This window comes from Haliaeetus albicilla, chromosome 10, assembly GCF_947461875.1.
Source record: "Haliaeetus albicilla chromosome 10, bHalAlb1.1, whole genome shotgun sequence".
In the NCBI taxonomy this organism is placed as follows: domain Eukaryota; kingdom Metazoa; phylum Chordata; class Aves; order Accipitriformes; family Accipitridae; genus Haliaeetus; species Haliaeetus albicilla.
Genome location: NC_091492.1, coordinates 18,148,569 through 18,167,104, shown reverse-complemented (window position 1 = coordinate 18,167,104; position 18,536 = coordinate 18,148,569). Strand labels below are relative to the sequence as shown.

The 18,536-nt window shown below is 37.5% G+C and overlaps 1 protein-coding gene across 8 annotated transcripts in view; it reads right to left on the bottom strand.

The window, feature by feature from the left end:
- Positions 1–5,759: 5,759 nt before the first annotated feature.
- The window catches only part of CHD9 (chromodomain helicase DNA binding protein 9), a 101,948-nt gene continuing 89,171 nt past the window's right edge, over positions 5,760–18,536 (bottom strand). For 7 of the 8 annotated variants that reach the window (XM_069793658.1, XM_069793654.1, XM_069793659.1 and 4 more), the window contains 7 exons: positions 17,364–17,636; positions 16,376–16,544; positions 15,125–15,264; positions 14,389–14,610; positions 13,471–13,599; positions 11,331–11,435; positions 5,760–9,219 (listed from right to left, as the gene is read on the bottom strand). In XM_069793658.1, coding sequence (XP_069649759.1) covers positions 8,356–9,219; positions 11,331–11,435; positions 13,471–13,599; positions 14,389–14,610; positions 15,125–15,264; positions 16,376–16,544; positions 17,364–17,636 — 1,902 coding nt within the window. In that variant the 3' untranslated portion in view covers positions 5,760–8,355. The remainder of the gene's footprint in view (positions 9,220–11,330; positions 11,436–13,470; positions 13,600–14,388; positions 14,611–15,124; positions 15,265–16,375; positions 16,545–17,363; positions 17,637–18,536) is intronic. The other variant, XM_069793660.1, reaches the window with a different exon arrangement.

The window sequence follows — 18,536 nt, the reverse complement described above, 5'->3', positions numbered from 1 at the left end:
GCGTTCGAATCCAAACACCCCGGCGCCGGGCCCCGCCCCCGCCCTCCGCCGCGCCCCCTCATTGGGCGGCGGGCGAAGGCGGGCCCCCTCCGCGCCCTCGCCCTGCGCAAGCGCGCCGCGGCCTCGGCGACGCTACGGCCTCCCCCCCTCCCAGCAGGCACTGCGGCAGCGCTCCTGCCCCTGCTCCCAGAATGCAGCGGGAAGGAGCAGGGCCGCTGGCTATCGTCAGCGCGTACACGTCACGGGCAACAGCGGCGGGGTGTGGCGGGGCGGTGCCCCCAGCCACCCCGTTCAACGGCAGGAACCCGCGCGGCGGGGTGATGTGGCGGAGGGAGAGCATGCCACTGCCCCTTCTGTCACCTGCCTTGCTTCTGCGGGGATGAGGAGCAGAAGGGCCGGCGGGCCTCACGCGTAACGGACGAGTGCCAACACCGATGGTACGGCAGAGTTATGGCACAAAGTGGTCACGCACACGCTGTACGGTTTTGAGCTCTTCATGAGCAAAGCGAAAACACTGCTGGCTACATATTGTAAGGGACCGTTAAATAAAACGGGAAGAGGATGAAGTCGAGTTCTGTTAAAGGCAGCGGTGCAGAGCATTTATACAACCAAGTAGAAACAAAGACATTCAGTTCTTCAGATCCATCTGAAGAGTTTTAGACCGTTACAAAGAAAAACCAATTTCAAAACAAGGCCACAAAATAACAAAGATTCACTTTTGATTTGAACCACTTTTGGTGGAGTCAAAATTTTTAAATGGCTGTCCCAATAACTGGAAGTGAATCAGGTGATTTCAAAGGGTGAGCAGCAACATGCTGGAAGGGTAACAGCAAGAGCTCCTATTGTCAAGGCCCTACCAGGCGGAGAGGAGACTCCCACAGGAGTGGGAGAGCCTTAAGGAGAAATCAGTCCTAGAGCAGGTACATGTGAATTAAGAGATGAGTACAACAAACTGTACTTGATTTACTGACTGTGGCTGTTTGCTTTTGTACTACTAACATTTCAAAGCTAACAACAATAAAAGCTTCAGGGGAAAAAAGAAATGTCAAGAAAAGATGATTAGGCTAACCTGAGATGTTTTCCAGGATGAGTATGCATTTCTACCCAGCAGTGAGAGCACCAGATGGCAGCAGAAAGCCTGAGCTGGCACTGGGCAATGGCGACGGCAGGAGGGTCCTGCTGTGCCTGCAGACCCCAGCCGGACAGGACAACGTGGGTGTCATGCCCACTTCACTGTAACATTAAAAACTAATGGTTAGGCTGTACCTAAGGTCTGAAGTTTTTTTTTGGGTTTTTTTTTTGGTTTTTTTTTTTAACACTGAGGATCTGTGAACTTTGCAGTGAGGCAGCAAGCTGCTTTGAGGTATACAGGGCATTGATGGGATGCTCTCTAGGCACCCAGAAGTCTGCATATAATACTGTAGGGCTTTTCTGTTAAGCTAGAGTTATAGTATTTGTTAAAGCAGAAAGCAGCAATAACTTACTAGAGTACTTTACTTTCTACTGACAAACATTACCCTCTTTCAAAACCATCTGGATTAAAAAAGTAACAAACCCCCACAGTATTAAAAAATAAACAAAGCCGAAGTTAAAGGTTATTATGCTGTGATTACACCTGCATACTTCCCTAAGTTTTTATGCATCCAGTCTTTGTAAATAAATGGTTTAACCTGACTGCTCTTGTGTAGAAGACTTAAAAAAAGGTAATTTTTTATTTAATGGTGTACTGAAAACAGGCAAGAAACATTTTAGACACAACAGACACTGGAATTTTTTTCACCCCTGAGGACTTAACTTCACTTGTTCCTCCACTTCAACTCTCTCCTCTTTTTTCCCCTTAGAAAGAGGCAAGCATTTTATTCAAGATAATAGCAATGTTCAACATGAACACTGCAATAGGAAGAGAGCCTCATTCGGCATGTTAATGACTTAAGTAATTTCCACTACTGGATTCCATATTATATCTACCAATATTCCAAGAATAAGTTACAGCCACTAGTGTCACCACCAGTGCAAACCTCTAATGGGGATACCACACACATCCTCTCAGTCTGGGTCCTTGACAGCTGCTAGGATATCCTACAATAAAGTATGTTTTTTACTGTTTTGAAATTTCAGAAACTTCGCTTATGAACATGCTACGAAATGGGACTTCTGTATGAACTACAAATGGTACTTTGAGCATCAAAGGGCTTCAGGCATACGTGTTCCTTTGTTTTGTGCCTCCTGCCCCTGCTAATGTCACACTGGGGAATGCAGCTGTGGCAAGCTGACCTCTTCAGACAGGTAGCACTCCAGAGACACAGGTGGCGTTTGCAGCTCACAGAACAACCAGTGAACCTTCAAAACAGGGCTGCACAAAAATAAGGCAAATGGCCTCAAATTCTTTCTATCCTGGTGGCTTTGATAGTAAACTGTACTTCGCTCATAAAATACAAGGAACAGGTAGCAAATCTTGAAGCCAACCAAATACTGCAGAGTCATAGCACAGGCCCTGAATGCACTGGCCCCAGGTAGTGAAGATTATGACAAGAAATTTTTGAAATGGTGGTTAGTGTTGTCTACCTGCAGGGGAATAAAGTGACCTCCCAGATAAGGCTAGATACATACCAGGCAAAGTCTGATCTCCTAGTAAGGAAAAGACCAAGATGACCAAATCTTGGAAGTATGTGTAGAAGAGAAACACATCCCAGAAAACTTTCAGTATTCTCTCTGGGACCTTCCCAACTCAGCCTGTCTCCTGATAATTGTAAAGCTGTTTTGTCAGTGTGCATGACTTCATCGGGAATCTTCCAACATTTGGTATTTTACCTTAAGCCTCAGTTGATGAAAACCAATGTTTACTTGAAGATTTCACCTGTCTTTTTTGAAAAGGAGAATGTTTCTTCATCTCGTGACTCTTGAGAAACATTCGTAACGCTAAAAAGAAAAAAAAAAATCAGTTTATTTAGGTTAGAATTGCTGCTGCATTAAAAAAATGAAGCAGTGTGCACTTATCTTATCTAGGGACTAGGAGTTAGAAACTCTGATTAGAGGAGCAAAAAGCCAAGCTCCTACCACCTGCTTTAAGCAGCTGAACAGAGATCAAACAGCGTGAAGCAGAGGAGCTGACACAGTAGTTCCCAAATCAAAAGCTGTTCTCTTCTCAGAAAACAGCTTAAGGACCTGCTATCAGTTTTGGTGAACACTGGTGAAAGAGAGATGATGATACCATATCTGACATTAGTATCCCAAGAATTTCCCACACCAGCCTCCCTTATATGCAGAAGAGACTGTAGAATGGTTACGCACAAAAGACCTTACCTGGAACACTCAATGAGAATTCTGCAGTCTTAGGTCTCATTCACAGTTGAAGCAGACAAAAGGCAGGGGAAAACAGTCCTCATTTTGCAGAACAACTTTAGGGCAGGATCTTACAAATGGCACTTTCCTTCCTTCCTTGGGTGAGAGAGCCTGAAAGGAAGCAGTGTTAAAAAAAGAATCGTAGCCTTAATTGTCTAATATGACAATGTCCCTGGCTCCTTTTAAGTAGAGAAATGCTAGAGTTTGATTAATGCTAAGTAGTTTGGGATTTTTTAAAAGAAATCTGAACGTTAGCTAGCTAGAGTATAAAATATTCTAAATTGAAGCTAAAATTTAAATTACGTAAGTCAAAGTGTTCCAGGGTCGCTACTATTCTGAATGAAGGTACTTACGTGTATGCACTTCTCCATTTCAAGACTTCAGCCCACCCTTTTTTGTGGAAATTTTTCCTCAATTCTTTGTATTTATTTCTCAGTGAACAGTGTTCCTAAAATGCTGGGTTAAAAGCTGAAATATAACAATCAAAATATTGTTTATCACTTCTGGCAGGCTGGAACTTTTGGCAGTAATGAACTATGTAATTTACTGACAGCACTAGAGTTACAACGCATGTCAACATTCTTCCTCTATGCATATTGTCAATATTTTCAAAGACTTATCTCACATGTACTTGAATTACTGAAAGCTAGAAAATATTTTCTCCTAAGAGAGTAGTCTTCCTCAGGGAAATGTTAAATGAAACTTACCTTTGTCATCAGAGACACTTATCAATCAGAAGTCCTCGCTGCATCTTTTAACAGAAAAATTTCATGCTACAAATCATTAGGTAGAAACAAAGTGATCAAGATTTTCTTACTGTTTATTTATGGAAAGCTATTATCTTTATTTCCTTGTCCTCTAAATGTGACAAGTAAGTGACACCGCCTGTCTGTATAATGTTAGGGCTATTTAGATAAGCCAGGAGAGTTATTTTGTAAACTCCCGTAGCAACACTAGTATATTTAGTCTCCTCTGTAGACACCAGCATAAACCCGATGTCCCAACAATGTACAGATGTAAAATTTGAAGTGTTGGTTAACTACAGCAGTGTCAGTCCCACATTACACTGATACAGCTTGCTTATGTTGAAGATAATTATAGGTGTAATAGAACTAGATCAGGCACTGTTTATACAACTAAATGTTAATAACTTTCACATCACAATACCTTCATATAATGCTACACTGCAGATCCCTTTATATTAACCACGTACACCAGGCACACTTCATCTCACTACAGCTTAAATGCAGGCATTTAAGAAGTAAACATTCATTTTGATGGTGTATCAGTACTGTTGTACTGAGCAATAAATCGAAACTGTATTACTAAATAACATGGCAGAAATTTTTCTCAGAGACAAGATACAATAAATCGGACAGGAATTTGCCTGGGACACCTTATTAATAGTCTCATCTAATCATCATATCAATACGGTTTCAAAAAAGTTCCAAGGAGTGCAAGTAATTAAATGCCAATACTATGCCTATATCATCTGTTCCTTGGAAATAAGTTTCATTGAAAAAGAGATCTAGTTATATTTTAATTTACAGAGTAAGAAGATTGGATTGTAAAATTACAAGACATGAATTTTCTGCTCCCCCCCCCCCCCCTTTTAAAAATCCGTGGCAGTTTTCTAATAAACCTGTTAAAAATAAATTTAAAACATACTATTAGGGATTCTTCAGGACTTCCAAGGAAAAAAGAAACAGGAGAAGATGAGAACAGAGCTCATACGCATATGTGCATTTTTACCACCTGTGTACAGATTTGAGAAAGGAGAAGCTCAAAAAGGGTGATCATGATCTGAAGACAAAATTCAGACTGGAATAAATAAGATGGATACCACTGAATCATCGTAGTGCAATGACAGGTTAAAACAAGAAGGTACCTGACAACCAGGAGACAACTTGTGTTCAGGAGAAGTGTCCATGCCCTGTATGAAATATATGAAAAATAGCAACATTAAGTGTTGTGTAAATAATTAACAGATTTAGTAAACATGTGGATAGTAATCCAGAGTTTTAAAAAAAAAGATTCAAAGCTACTCCACTGCCAACATGCTTACCCTGGAACATGAGATGCATCGTTAGTTCAAATTAAGTCAACTTTTGGACCAGAACCTAGACTGTATATTCCCTTCTAACTGTAACTACTGAAGGGCTGAACAACAGCTTATTTTGTTTGTAAGACAACAGAATTACAGGAAATTGATTCCCAGAAAAATTATACAACAGTAAAGCATGGTCTTGGGCAGGGGATGGAGCAAGGGACTTGGCTTTAATTTTTTTTTTTTAATTTTTTTTTTAAGGTCTTAAGAATAATTTTGGTTTAAAGCTTAACACTTAACTTTTGCTGCTGAAAGATACATTTTTAATCCTTACACAGCATTATTTTCACATATTGAGGCCGACATCATGGGTAGTCAAAGAATATGTTTAATAAAAAATAATTAAACTTCCATTTGCTCTATAGAACATCATAGAAAGTAATTCAATAAATTACAAATGACTTTTTAAGACGCTTGTTCAACTACAGAAAGCAAATTCAGACTACACAGAACACAACTGGCAAATATTGCAAATGTCCAAAAAAAAAAAACCTGGACTAGGACTTGGATCATGAAGCCTGAAACAAGGGATAGAAATACAAGGCAATAACAGCTAAAGTTCTTTTAGTAACTACCAACACACACTTTATCATCACCTTGGATATCCTTTTAATTTTAACTTCAGTATTAGTGTAATTCTACTGAGGTTTCCTTATAACCCTTAACTTTATACAACCGTATTTGCATATAGTTTAGCTGATAGTGGGACATTTTTTCCCCTTCTGGTTCAAAGTGATTAAAAATAAACCCAATACATTATGTTCAAGTCTACATCAACCTTCATTACTTGGAACTGTAATTGCCTTATTACATAGAAAGAATCACTAGAATGGTAACCAAACTCACTTGACCATAATTAGGAAAATACTTTATTTCATAAATCTGATATAAATTAGGTTTTAGCCACAAGATTTAGGATTTGTTTTGTGGGATAAGGATGGGAAGTAATGGTATTGTTGACATACTCCATCAGCAAACTAAGTTACTAACTGTTTGTAAAACTTTGGCTATTTCATAAATGCATCCTAGTTAAATAAAAGTGCTATATTACAAAGGGCAAAATATTAAATATGAAATACTTTTTTTTTTTCATGATGAAGAATTGCTACCCCCTTCTCTTGGCAGTTTTTAATTTTCACTATTGCTAAGACACTGCATGAAGGGCCAAATATCAGAATACTATTTGGGAAAATACGTAACCAGCACAATCCAAATGGTACTTGTATAATTGTGTAATTACATGTAATACTGCTTCTAATCATGGGGCTAGTTATTTTGCACATAGAAACTTATATTTCATTGGTAAAGTTCTTGATAAAAAACAACACAGTTGTTTTACTGTACAAGCAAGCAACAGAACTATATCAAAATATACAGTTTTTGTTTTTTATTTTTAAATTTATCCCTTTGTAAAGCTTTTTCAATGACTTCTACTAGTACCTGCATCTATTTTCTCTTAACACTTGCCTATTCTTGGACCACAAACGATGTAACCAAGGTCAACTGAATTATCAGTCAGTTCAGAACTTCTGTAAATGTGAATCTGGGCCTCAACTGTGTCAGAGTAATAGCAGCTTAAGAAGAAGGAGGAATCATATCACACATCAAATATTAGACAGATTTTATATAGCAAAGGGTTCTAAGGATTTGGACTTAAGCAGATGCCTTACGCCCTGTTACTGTGGTTTCTAGGAATAATTTGTCTTTCTTACTATTCAAAGTGCTTTTTCTTTAGTGGGTAACTCAGCATAATATATGAAGTGATATCCCAATAATGATTTTGGGTAATATTAATATTTAGTCAGATTTAAATCTGCAGAGAAGTTTAAACTCAAAAGGAGTTCAAAACTATCTATACTTTATTTGCCATTTATTAACTGGTAACTCCAGGAGGTTTTATGACATAAAACACAAATAGAAATCTACACAAACAAAGCAAACAAACAATTTTTACATGAAGTATGCAGTGTTGAAAGGTCTTTTCAGTGGCACTTTATGACAGTTTGCCTATTCTGAGTCTTGGGGAAACTACTCCTCATTTTGGGACTTTTAATTCTGCAGAGGGAGCCCAAAACCTTGCAAGGTGTAAACTAAATAGATCTACATGGTGCCAAGTAGCATGAGATAAGACAGTTTTTGCTTTAATTTCCCCTTATTGCTGTCAAAGAGAACAGTTATAATAAGGGCAAAAAAACCACCAACAGTCATATCTCAAATAACTCAGATGTTAACATGATATACAGGATGTCTTTAGAAAACAAAACAAAACCTGAAAACAAGTAATAGAAACCAATGTAAACTTCCTAAACTAACTCAGCTGAGGTAACAGGTAGCCAGTTTAATTGGCTGATTGGGAAAAATTTATCTTCTTTTAAACACACTTGTACCTGAATTGGAAACAGCAGTGCATCACAACACTAGAGCATTTTCATGTAATTAAAGCAATGGATGGTGATGTAGATTCTACAGCTTTCATGACATTCATTAGCTGCCCAAATTATTGCTGAGTTTTGATCTGTAAATTATAAGTGTCAAGGAGGCTGTAAAACTATATTCAAATTAAATCAATAATATGCATAAAGTATTCTGTGTTCACTGCAAATATATTAAATATACAGCTCTTACTTGAGCATTATTTTCATAAAATTAACCCCCCAACAAAATTATAATGCCTTTTGTTGTAATTTTACACCATTGTGTATTTGATAGTACATACAAGTTCAGAAACTTATGAACTTCAAGAAATATTACATGCAAAACGTCTCTGAAAGCAGTTTGCACTTCTAAACAAATACTGAAATGTTCGGTCAGTAAATCATTGATGCACTCAACACTGGGTTATTTACAATGAAATAATTAAAGAATAAATTCAAAATCAGTTTATAATTTAAGTGCAGAGTCTGGGGTCAGTCTTCATCGCTAGAATCTGAATCCTCAGATGAAGACGATGTACTATCAGATCCAGATGAAGCATCTGCTTTCTCTGAACCCTCATCTGTGCTGTTTTCATTGTGAGAGCTTGGCTCTGTTCCCCCTTTGTCTTCCTGATCTCTAACCCTAGAATTTTCCTCCTTTTCTTCTGTGGGCTTGGCTGAGCCTGTGTCATTGCTTTCACTGTTCTGTACATCAAAAATATTAGACTGAGACAAAGCTGGGATATGAAGATTAAGGCCTGGAGTGAGAAGCATCCCTGGGTAAAGTATGTTGGACAAAAGTAATGGGTTAAGAGAGAGAGGATTGGCAGCTGCAGCAGCAGAGGATGTTGAAGGAGAACTTGAAACAGAGTTTTCACCACCAGTATCTGTATTTTGGTCTTCTGTCCTTTCTTTCTTTTTATCTGCCTCCTTTGAATCACTTCCCTTTTTTTCCTCTGAAATAGATTCTGTAGACTTTGTTAGAAGTCCTCCCATGCCCAGCAAGTTTGGTAATCCAGCCATCCCTGACAGCAGCATGGGGAACATGGCAGCCATGTTCTTCGCTTCTCCTCCAGTAGTTAAGCCAGCTGGCATTCCCATTAATCCTGCTGTTACTTGCAGCGACTGCAGGTTTTGCAAGTTTTGTTGTAAGGCCTGAAGACTAGGCAGATCCACTCCTGGAAGCAATCCGTTAGCTAGCAGAGGGTTAACTGATACACTTGCAGCGGTGGCAGCTGCTGCAGCTGCTGTTGCCTTAGCAATCTCACTTTTGGGGCGCCTTCCCCTCCGGCTTACTTCTTCCCGCACAACAGGTCCAGTGAGAATACGGTCAAACATACCTTCTGGAAGAAATCCCTGCAAGAGACACATTGGGTATTTTTAGGATTTTGAGAGCTTAAGGATGGAAAAGTACAAGCAAACAGAAGCCCCAAGCATACAGTAACAGTGTCAAAGATTATTCTGGCATGTTAGCACAGCAGCTTGATCTCCAGACAACTCACTGGAATTTGTGGTGACTTTGTGCTATCACATCTCAAATGTCTAAAGGTCCATTTCCACAGTGAGGACTACACAGGTATCTTCTCAGACCTTCTGCTAACTCAACCCTAGGGGTTTGTTTGCAAATCAAGCCAAACATAGCTAATTATAAGAGCAATCTCAATTTAAGATCTAAACCAGCACTGCTTTGCAATATTACCACATTCCAATCATGACAGTTTAATTAAAAAAAAATTAGTTACTCAATTTGAAGTTAAATACAAATGTGTGATTGCACACAAACCAACAATCTCCAAGCCCTTTTTATTATTGCCAGTGTCTGTTTAATGTCCTCACAGTTCACTTTATCCTTAAACCTAAGAATAAACAGTAAAGACTCAAGTTCAAGTAAAATGAAATTCAGAGCACTTCTTTTTGGGGCTTGCACAGTATTACTTCACCTCTGTAAGCACTCCTACCTCATGAGGAAGAAAGAATTGCAATGGACATTAATATTCTCTTTGAAATGCATTGTCTTGAAAATTCCTCTTAAAAAAAGCAGTCATTAAGATCCAACTATTACTCACCTCCACACTACAATGGTCTTTTTTTCCCCAGCAAATATCTTTAAACTACTCTAATACAACCAGAGGCATTCAGAACTCATGCTCTGTTGTTCTGTCCTGTGGATAACCACTAAATTCTGAAAGTAATTCTGCTATTATTTATACCTTTACTCACTGCAGTCTAACCCTGTTCCTAGTTACCTATTTTTCTATCAGAATGTCCCACAAGGGTACTGGAGAGATTGGCACTTAGAACTTCACAGAAAGATTACAAGTTCTGTTGACAATGAACTAGAAAAAAAAATTAACTTCGTAATTTCTTTGCCAGAGGCTGAAGATGCAGTATAAATAAAATACGCTTCTGACAAGTTATAGTCGGTGAGAAAATAGACTTCGCAAGAATATTGACAAAGCCATCCTCACTTCTGTTAGACACATGGAATGGAAGAGTAACTGGGTTACTCAGAAACCATTCTTTATTATACAACACAACTTTTTGAAGTTCAGAATGTGTCCTTATCTTCAAGGCAAACAGGGAATGAACTCAGGACCATACACCATACTTGAACCAGTGACACTTAAAAGAAAAGAGATACCAGCTATATAGTAGTTCCTGTAATGAAAATGTATGCCTGGTGTCTTGTTGGAACTGTGGACGAAGTCTGTCAAAACACTTTCTTCTTTTAAATTTAATGAAGTACAAACCTCAAACACACTGAATGCATCTTGCTGCCAAGTAAGAAGCTGGCTCAGGACTACCAGGGAAATCTTATCACTAACTTTGCTGGTAATCCATACAGAAGGAATACATGAGCAACACTGAAGTCATGCAGACCTACTCCAAAAAATACATTAATATATTAACCTTGTTCCCTCCACTGGAATCTCAATGCTAGTTTTTAGCTAAAAAATCAAAACCTCTAAGAAATAAAAAATAGAAATTCTAAGTAGTAGAAGATAGCTATATTAATACTTGATTAAAAGTTTGATTGAGGATAGTATTTCTTAAAGGTACACACTGAAAGTAAATTAATTAAAAAGTAAAAGAAATGTTTAAAATTATATTTCTCTTCCTAACTATAAGAATAAGAAAGTATTCTGTGGGCTAAAACCTTTCCAAAAAACTTCAAGGCTACATTTATGAGAGAAAGAAGTCACAGTACTATCACACCTTCAACCAAATCTCTAATTGGGGATTGCCAGCCACTGTCCCTCCCTTCCTCCTACTCACAGCTGTGTCAGCAAACCAAGTTACAGAACTGAGCTGGCAGAAGAAAAGCTAAAATTGACCCACATTCCACATTTAATATAATACCAGAAATGAAAAGCATGCCTTTTGGCATGCTTTTTTTCCTCCTGTTTGCCTTGTTTGTTTTTATGATACATTTGATGTCATAGTTATCTTATTCTGCAAATACTCACAGACTGTTTTACAACTTCTCCCCATTCAGGAGCCACTCCATACTCTGGATTTTCTTTCAAGAACCTGCACAGATCCTTCAGAGGGGGAGCAAACGCACCCCCTACCTGAGAAGCAGAAGATAGAAGTCAGGAAATACTTCTCATTTGGTAAGAAAAAGGCAACATTCATACCTGACACTTTCATTTTTGCCTTTTATATAAAACAATACAAATAAAATCTCACTTTAAATTATCAAGGAGTATGACAGAGCTTTTGACTGATTCCTCGCAGCATATATGAGATACTCTTGATTTGTTCTAAATCTACTAAACTCAAACTCATCTATTAAACTCATACTTTGCAACTTCAATATTTGACATTCCTACTAATGTTTAATATCAGAGTTTATTTAGACACACAATGAATGGAAGAGCAACCACATGAATAGAGAACAGTAGCGGTCCACACATTACCAAGAAGGTTGTAACTACAATCTTGTTAAACTCTTCCTTTATACACTAAATCAGTTTTATTCTATCACCTCAGTCAACTTCTAAAAATACTTCCATTAAGAGACTCTGCTTCTCTTGTGAAATTTATTTCTTGTATTTTCTTCATGCAAAAAAGGACAAGATTGCTAGACAGCATGTCCTAATAAAATCATATAAGCAGGAAAGTAAGCTTTCAAATTAATCAGAGGTATTACTCAGATCCAGAAACAAAGACGAAATGGTATAAAGTAGAAAGAAAAAAAGAATTCCAGTTTCTGCTCAACTTTCTCTATAAACTGCAACTTAAACTCACATTTTCTAGGCTACTTTTGATCCCCTCACCCCCTGCTACTAAATGGGTAACTGAACTGAAAAAGAAAATGAGACAAAATGAGTTTGGTGATGCAGAGGAGTCAGGGACAGGTTATAAATGGGAAAACTGAAGTTAATACACGTCTCAACTATGGTGTGGAAATTTATTACAGAAAAAAAAGCCATCATGAAAACACAGGCTTTTACAGTAAGCACAGATCAAATCTCTCACTCCTTGATCATCAACTTTGAAAAAATTCCTCAGGGCACAGCTTGCTATAGAGCAGCCAAGGGTCTGTTTTTCAAGAGACTAGCAACCATACAGGTTCCTCTTTAGAGCTGCTGTCTCAATGCACTGAAGAGATGAAAGACTCTCAGATTCTGCCTCACTCTTCTCTACAGATGCACAAAGCTTCTGACCTTAATATAGCAGCATAAAAAAAATTCCTGGTTTCCTTGCAACTGGTCTCTAACAAAAAGAAAAGCTAGCAGTATCACAAGAGAAAATGCTCCATACATTGACATAATACCTCAAAGACTCCCTACTGGACTGCTGCTCTGGTACTACACTGACATTCAAAGACACCATCCCACATATCTGTCCAAATTTGTTCAATAAACAGTAATGTTCTGCATGCTTTTCTTGAATATTGCCTTTAGCCTTCCCCAAAGCTTATTCAAACGCATTATGCATTTCCCAAACTTCGATCACCTGTCCAAAAACTTGATTTCAACACCTGGTCTCCCATCTTCCAGTGTTGGGATTTCATAGAAGAATTCCCCTTCTACTTTTGTTCCCCCGTTACGCTACTGTTTAATCTAGCAATGTGATTTACAACGGATATATACTGGTGAACCATAAAGGTCAACTGCCAGAGATAACTGAAAAAAAGAAAAAAAAAGCAAAATAATCCAGTACACAGGATTTAAGCAAATCCAATGGACAAGTTTCTATGCAGGACACACTACCAATATAATTTTAATCATGTCAGAAGTAGTAATGAGATGTACACAAAATTTAGAACTTCTGAAATGTTGCTGCTCCGATCAGAACAACATGTATTTCAGTGGCCATGCCTCTGTATTAGTCAACAGCACAAATACTGAAACATATTGAGCGTTCAATTCTATATAAACATAAACCACAGGGCAAGTTTCTAGCTATATCTTACATATTTTCACAGTTGCAAAACGGTTACTAGAAGATTCTCATTGACTTTCTTGCTCTGTTCCAAAACCTTAAAACAAAAACCTTTTGTTTACACACAGTATTTTAGCAAGTGTAGTGTATAGAGTTCTTCATTTCAGGTAACTATTCGTTTCGGTAACATCAGAATGGGAACAGTATTATGAATACCTTTCTTGCATTTCTTCTATTTATGAGCTGAACACGTTCTTCCCCAGTCAAACTATTAACGTCCAGTTTATTAGGGTTTCGACAACGGTGTCTTTTTTGCTTGGGCCTCCCATCATGCAACTGCATCCTCTGTTATAAAGTAATTAAAAAGGCATTTAACTTTCCGATATAACTGTTTTAAAAATTGTAAGATATCTGTGCATTCTCTTGAGTCAGGCATTCATTTGAAGTCATCTTCAATTTCACAAGTATTTTAGTAACAATCCTAATTTACTAATCACAGTTATACAATAAGCAGACCAATAAACAGCACTAAATCCTCTTTCTGATGCCTCTACACAGTGCTTTAACTATCAGGAATGTTGCTACTGTTTTGTATTATAACATCTTTATGGAGAAATAAGGTTGTTATTCCAGATGTCATACATATGATTTTCTTACATCATGTTCAACATTAACAACTCTCAAATTCAGAGGTAACATAATGAGAACATCATACCCACAAACAAACATCACTACCATAGCACTGTAATGTAGGTATGAGATGCATCTCACAGTAAAGTGTTTAATCCTCTCGCACATCACAAAATACACTGTTACACATTTTCAGCTCACATCATCAGTATCATGGTAATAAGAGTTTTCTTATCTGAGATAGTTTTTTTAATCTTAGGTGAAATTAGACAAAGATCAAATGTCTTTGCTTAGTATTGCTTTGCTTAGCAATTACGTTTGTGAGGGAAAAGGAAGGCTTGCGGAGTTAAAATTATGTAAACAGAAACGGACTTTTCCTTTTTCCTAAACAAAACAGAAGAACAAAGAAGGAATAATTCCCTGTAAAATAGAATAAAATTCCAAATATATTTTATAAGAAATGTTCTAATATTTAGCTTAAGCACAGCTGAAAGGAATACTCACAGGAATACAAGCTCCTGAATCTTCAACATATCCAGGATGTTCTTTAAGCCACCTTTCTAAATCTTTTCTTTTGGGGGCATCATCACCTGCAAGCCTTGTTCCATCTTTTAGGTTAATAACAGGAACTGGACTCTCTGCATCAAGCATGCCTTGGGACTGCGTGTAAGTGAGTGCTGGGTTTATTCCTGCAGCAACTTGACAGGAGTTAATACCTGGATTAACCTGGAGAAATTAAAAACATTTGATTAAGTTCTCCACAGAAAACAAACCATCACAATTATTTCATATATAATACAATGAAGGCCACAGTCCTGCAGATCCTTATGCACACACTCAAGGACTCAGTAAGACTACTCATGCCATAGATAACTCCCTTTAAGTCACTGTATCATCAGATCCTGTAACAGATGTTACAGTAAAGGATGTCAGAAAGTATTGCTAGGTCAAATATCAAGTTTGTAATAGTATGTTGTTAATTACAGTTCATCAAAACTAGAATTAAATTTATTTTTAATAATAGTTATCAATATTGTATATATCTAATATTTAGTAAAACTATACCAGTTCTCATTTGTGTAGTCATAAACTGTCAGTGAAATTTTTCACCAAAAAACCCCAAACCCAACAGTTCTGAGTAAGGAAGTGCTATATCTCGACAGACAGTTATGCTCAGTTAAGGGACTAACAGTAATTTTGACCTTTTTTTGGATAAAAAAAAAAAATCAAGTTTACTTACATGATTAGGCTGTTTATTTCTATTTATGAAGAGGACATCAACTCCCTCCACATTCTTCCTTCTTCCTCTTCTCTTTTTGACTACAGGCTGACTGTCAACTATGACTCCATTGGCACTGGCTGTTAAGTGACTGGAAGTACCTAATTAATGATGCAATAAAATTAGTGTCAGATGCTTCAGCTGTTTATAACAAAAAACATGTCTGAATAAAAAAGGAAATAAAATTACTTGAAATAGTGCAAGTGCGTGTAATTTCTACATGTAATATCTAACAGAAATTGCCTATTGTTTTATGACTGTTTAAAACACTATTAGTATCAGGATCTGAAAAGCCACTCTACTATGAAAGCTTCCTATTACTGCCCCTTACCCCCTCCAAATAAATCTGTACAGGGAGGAGAGCTGTTAAGAACTTCTGACATTACACAGAGACACGCACACACACAGACACGCACACACACAGGCAGACATCCCTAAATAAACGTTTATAACAAGACCTTAATGGTATGTTGCAAAGGAAGAAGAAAGTACAAAATGCAAGTGAAGGCTAGTATTTTTTTTTTTAAAGGGAATGTTCTCATCCATGTATGTATGCAATCTCAATGAATTGCAGTCATTTAATCAGATGCTGGTGAAATCGAGCACCTAATTATAATAATTGCAAATATTTTAATCCAAATTTTAACTGCTTAATTTAGGCTTGTTTTTACTTGTCAGTGTACACCTACTGTTTTTTTGGGTTTTTTTTTTAAGAAAATAACTTTAATTTTTTGGCTGTAAGTCAAAAATTGGTTCTAGATTATTATCCTCCACTGTTTCTTTACATTAGACACAGGAAAGAATATGAAGAATGCAAACTGACAGAGACCGAAATCTAGAACTCTTCATCTTTCTTAGAAACTAGCCACAATAAGTTCCGAGTTAAATGGATTACTGTCAGTGAACAGTGATGGACATTGCAATTATTAAAATCTTCTTGTGGGGGTGTTTCTAATATGTAATGGCATCCTTCTAATAAATGAATATTACAGTAACTGATGCTGTGAGAGAGTATTCATGTGGTCCAACCTCGTGCCTTAACTTAGGTGCCTGGTTTCCTTAACACACTGGAGAGAATTGCCCCAAGACTGCAGTTTAGAACAAGTAACACTGCAAACATCTCTCTCCACTGCCTATACATGGAGACCGACAGAAGAACCCAGAAAGTAAGATTTAATACTAATCCCTTATGCCCTCTAACATTTTATGTACCTGATTTGGGAAGTGATTTTGGGAAGTTGACAAGGCTGGTTTCTGAAGCATTCTGGAGTTCACGTAGCCGAGCCAGGTATTGCTGCTGTCCCAGTGCACCTTCCTCGCTTTCAAATGGCCTTTTCTGAGACAGTCCCTGCTTCTGAAAAGTCAATTTCAAACCACCTTCCTGTTAAATAAATGCTAGGGTTAGAAGAGTCTCTTCTGAAGCAGAAACGACTACTTCATAATCAGGATTCTCACATACAGTTACTCCAGAAGAATTGAGGAAAAATGAAAACATTGTGTTAGACCTTAAAACAAGTCTTGCTTCTTGTCCATGTAAAGAACAAATCTCAACAGAAATGTCATGGAATTGCTTATATGCATATAAATTTTGAATTATCTACTATCTTAACTGAAAAAATCCAGACACTGAACAGCTGTCGACCTTCCTAAAGAAATGTGAAACCCAATTACAAGAGGAATTTTTCATACATTTTTGTGTGCTACAAACATGTCTCAAACTACAGACAAGAAAAATGTTTGAAGCTTCTAGCCTGCATTTAAACTGGGAAATTTACCTATAACCTCTAAAAGGCCATGAAATAATAAAGTGCTTGCTGGATAGGACATGCTGAAATGTTTAAAACACCAAACAACAGAAATACCTTTTCTTACTAACAAGATTTCTTAGAAACAGCATAAAACAGGCTTCTCTGAAGAAGCACCAGAATGGTAAAATTTAATTTCAGAGAGAGAAATAACGATTCCTTCCAGTGGCTTATGCAAATTAAAAAAGAAAAAACTAACCCCCCCACCCCACCCCCCCCACCCAAAAAACCCCAAACCCCAAACCCAAACACTCAATGCCCAGAAGCAGCAGACCCAAATACCCACAAACAAGTGTGTGAAGGAAGTGAGAGTGAGAGCAGGCAGCCACTTGCAGGTAAAGCATGCCTCACACCGCAATCGCAATCAGGTCCTAGGGCAATAAAAATAAACATACGTCATTGATTTTCACTGTAAACTCCTTTTCTCGTACATGCTTCTTCACCTTTGACATCTGTGGTGATTGATCATATTCTTCTTTAACACCTGCAAGAGGGGGTGTTGGTGCGCTGGGCTCACTGTAATCTGCAGCTGCACCGGGGCTATCCAGAAGCTTGGTTGTGTAGAAAGATGCCACCGTATTGCTGTCATAGCTCCTTCTTGCTGAAGGCCATTTACCTTTCAACACTGTTTGACAAATACTGTCAAGTCGATTAATCATAACTCGATCCTAAAAAACAAGAGAAAATATTTTTGTAAGAGTAATGCTTACCAACACTGTACACATTACATTTATGTATTATCTTCTAATTCTAAAAGGAAGAGAAATAACAACTTTTTAATCACTGGACTTGGACTTAAAAGATTTCTAAGTTCCTGGACTTGTACCGATTCCCTGTAAAACTATGTGAAAGCCATCTCTGTACTTAATTGCAGCACCGTAACATACCCGTCAAACAGCATTTATAAAAGGAAATCTACAGACTTTTATTCACATCTCATTTTAGCTTTTGAAACCACATTATTACTCATTCACACTCTTTAGATGCCACACACAAATCCAACTTCACACACCTGCATAATACATAAATCTCAAGTCCCAGTACAATCAGCTAAGTACATGTAGACTCCAGAAACTACCAGGTTTTCTGATAATTTCAGAGAGCAGTTATTTGTCAAATAAAAAATGTGAACGCTAAAATTAACTGTTCTGGAAGCAAACATTTTTTTACCAAGTTCAAGACCGTCCCCTATATTTAAAAAAAGTCTGATTTTGTACACTCCAAATATCTTATTTCACAATCTGCCAAGCACCTGTGATATGAAAGTTATACTCCCCTTCTCAAAATGAACATTCAAAAATTCTGAAAGGTAGTATTTATATTTAAAAACATCTTCAAGGAGCAAACGTAATAACAACTAAAAGCTCCTGAACTTCAGATCCTACATCTCTTTTCCCCATTTCATCAACCTTTTGTCTCCTGCATTGCTCTCCTTTTCAGACTTTCCTCAACTGCTTGACCTTGAAGCTTTTACTTCATTACAACCTTGTGATCTGGTTCTGAATTTTCAAGCTGATTGCCAACTTTGAAATAGTTTTTTTATTGGAACGCCAGTGTACTTTTTTTTA